This window comes from Gracilinanus agilis, chromosome 1 (assembly GCF_016433145.1).
Source record: "Gracilinanus agilis isolate LMUSP501 chromosome 1, AgileGrace, whole genome shotgun sequence".
NCBI classification, from domain to species: Eukaryota; Metazoa; Chordata; class Mammalia; order Didelphimorphia; family Didelphidae; genus Gracilinanus; species Gracilinanus agilis.
Window position 1 is genome coordinate 178,224,464 of NC_058130.1, and position 2,145 is coordinate 178,226,608.

Sequence of the window (2,145 nt, forward strand, 5' to 3'; positions counted from 1 at the left end):
TTGTTGGAGATGTTTGCCATGGGGCGAGCCAAGCAGGGATCCAAAGGGATCTACGAAAGTTGTCATTTTAGCTACTTTCTTAATCAGCCACTCTGGGGGGAGTGGGGGGAGATGGGAAGGGAGAGAAGCTTCCAGCTCTAGGCTCTGTGGAGGTTTGGGCTCACAGAGCACGGCTGGCCTTTCGGGAAGGCTTGGGAATTCCTTTCGGCCGAGTCCCAAGGGTAGGTGCTTGCTTTTGTCACAGATGACGGGCAAAGAGAGCCATATCTCCTGTGCTCCATCTCCCCATCCCCTTATAAGAGTCCCATTCGACCACAGTAACCTGGCCTGTTTACTTTGGGGGGTCAGGGGTAGGAGAGAAAAACAAACCCTGAAAGTTTCCAAAGGAAACACTGAGCTCAAAACTGAATAGGTCAAGAAGGTTAACAAACTCCTGCTGAGATGCTGAGATGTCCTTTGGAGCTAGAACCACCAAGGGTTGGGAGGTGACCAAGCTTTGGCCGATAGGACTTGCCCATAGGGCCCCCTAGTTCTTACCTGAGGTCTGTTCTGCACCCCGAACCCCTCTAGCTAAGGTGATGCCATTGTCTGTAACTTCCTGAAACTGCAAGGCACAACTAGTGGGGGAATGAGAGAATGATCCCTCCAGAGTCTACACCAGTGATTCCCAAAGTGGGCACCACCGCCCCCTAGTGGGTGCTGCACTGATCCAGAGTGAGGCGGTGATGGCCACAGGTGCATTTATCTTTCCTATTAATTTAGCAATTAAAATTTAAAAATTAAAATAAAAAAATTAATTTCCGGGGGTGCTAAGTAATATTTTTTCTGGAAAGGGGGAGGTAGGCCAAAAGAGTTTGGGAACCACTGGTCTACATTGCTGATTTTTTTTTTTTTCAAAGCAAGTGGTTTTCCCAGCAAGAGCCACTGCATTTAACTGTACAAATTCGCAAGCCACCACAGGACTGACTTGAACCTTGTGGTTAGCACACACGGACACACACACCAGACAATCCAACCAACACCGGCCTTTGCAAACTTCTCCTGTGACTATGGGGGCTGATGTGTCATCTGACCTACAGTCTTTGGCTTTGTTGTTCTCATTGTTGCTTTTCCCCTATGCCTCTGATTCCACCTTCTTCCTCTATGGCCCATAGCAAGCCACTGAGGAATAAGAGCCCCATTGGGAGAGGAGAGGGAGGTCTTGAATCGTCCTATGTGCTGTATGTGCCACGATAGGAGCCCTGCCGGATGAGGAAGGGAAGGGGCTTGTTAGTATCTGGTTGCATCCGATCACCGGCACCGTCAGGTTAAGAAACATTATGCTCAGGAAATCAGATTGTTAGCTTGTCTTGTTCAACCTCTTGGGAGGCCAAGTGTTCCAGAATACTGCCTGTTCCTTTTCATAGTCTTTCTATCATATAATCAAGGATGCAGAACTTTTTTTTTCTTTCACTTTTCAAAGAAACAATACTTTTGCTACAAAACAAAACAAAAAAAAAGATTATATACAAATTGGTTATTGGAATTTGGGTTCTCTACTATAGTGATGGAAAGTTAGCTCCGGGGGTTTTATTTGCGCTTTCTCAGTATTAGGTACATTATGCCGCTGATCAGAGTAAAGGCAAATGCAACCCAGGCCAAGATAAAGGAATAGCCATAATTCCCATCAGAAGTTCCTTCGTAACGAAAGTTATTGGTATGGATTTCCTCACGCTGGTTTGTGTAAATGGATGCAGCAATCATGACACACAGACCTGTCAGGGGGAAAAGAAAGATGGAAGTAAATTACTGGAAAAACAAATTAGGCTCTACAACCAAATGAAGATTCCACCCTGATCCCCAGCCCTACTTGTGAATAGCTTTATTGTGGTGATCTATGACCAGTGGAGGAATATAATGGGTGCTTACTTTCCTGACTTACCAAAAGAAATCCCAGTGTTCTAATCACAGACATAAATGTATTTCAATGGCTCCCTACTACTTCTAGGACAAATATAAGGCCCTTCACAATCTGGGTCCATCCTCACTCATCTTTCTTTTCCTTCCTTCCTTCCTTCCTTCCTTCCTTCCTTCCTTCCTTCCTTCCTTCCTTCCTTCCTTCCTTCCTTCCTTCTCTTTCCTTCCTTCTTTCTCTTTCCTTCCTTC

The 2,145-nt window shown here is 45.6% G+C and overlaps 1 protein-coding gene across 2 annotated transcripts in view; it reads right to left on the reverse strand.

The window, feature by feature from the left end:
• Nucleotides 1-825: 825 nt before the first annotated feature.
• EMP2 (epithelial membrane protein 2) overlaps nucleotides 826-2,145 on the reverse strand; it is a 58,195-nt gene continuing 56,875 nt past the window's right edge. For both annotated transcript variants that reach the window (XM_044657317.1, XM_044657316.1), the window contains exon 5: nucleotides 826-1,754. In XM_044657317.1, coding sequence (XP_044513252.1) covers nucleotides 1,570-1,754 — 185 coding nt within the window. In that variant the 3' untranslated portion in view covers nucleotides 826-1,569. The remainder of the gene's footprint in view (nucleotides 1,755-2,145) is intronic.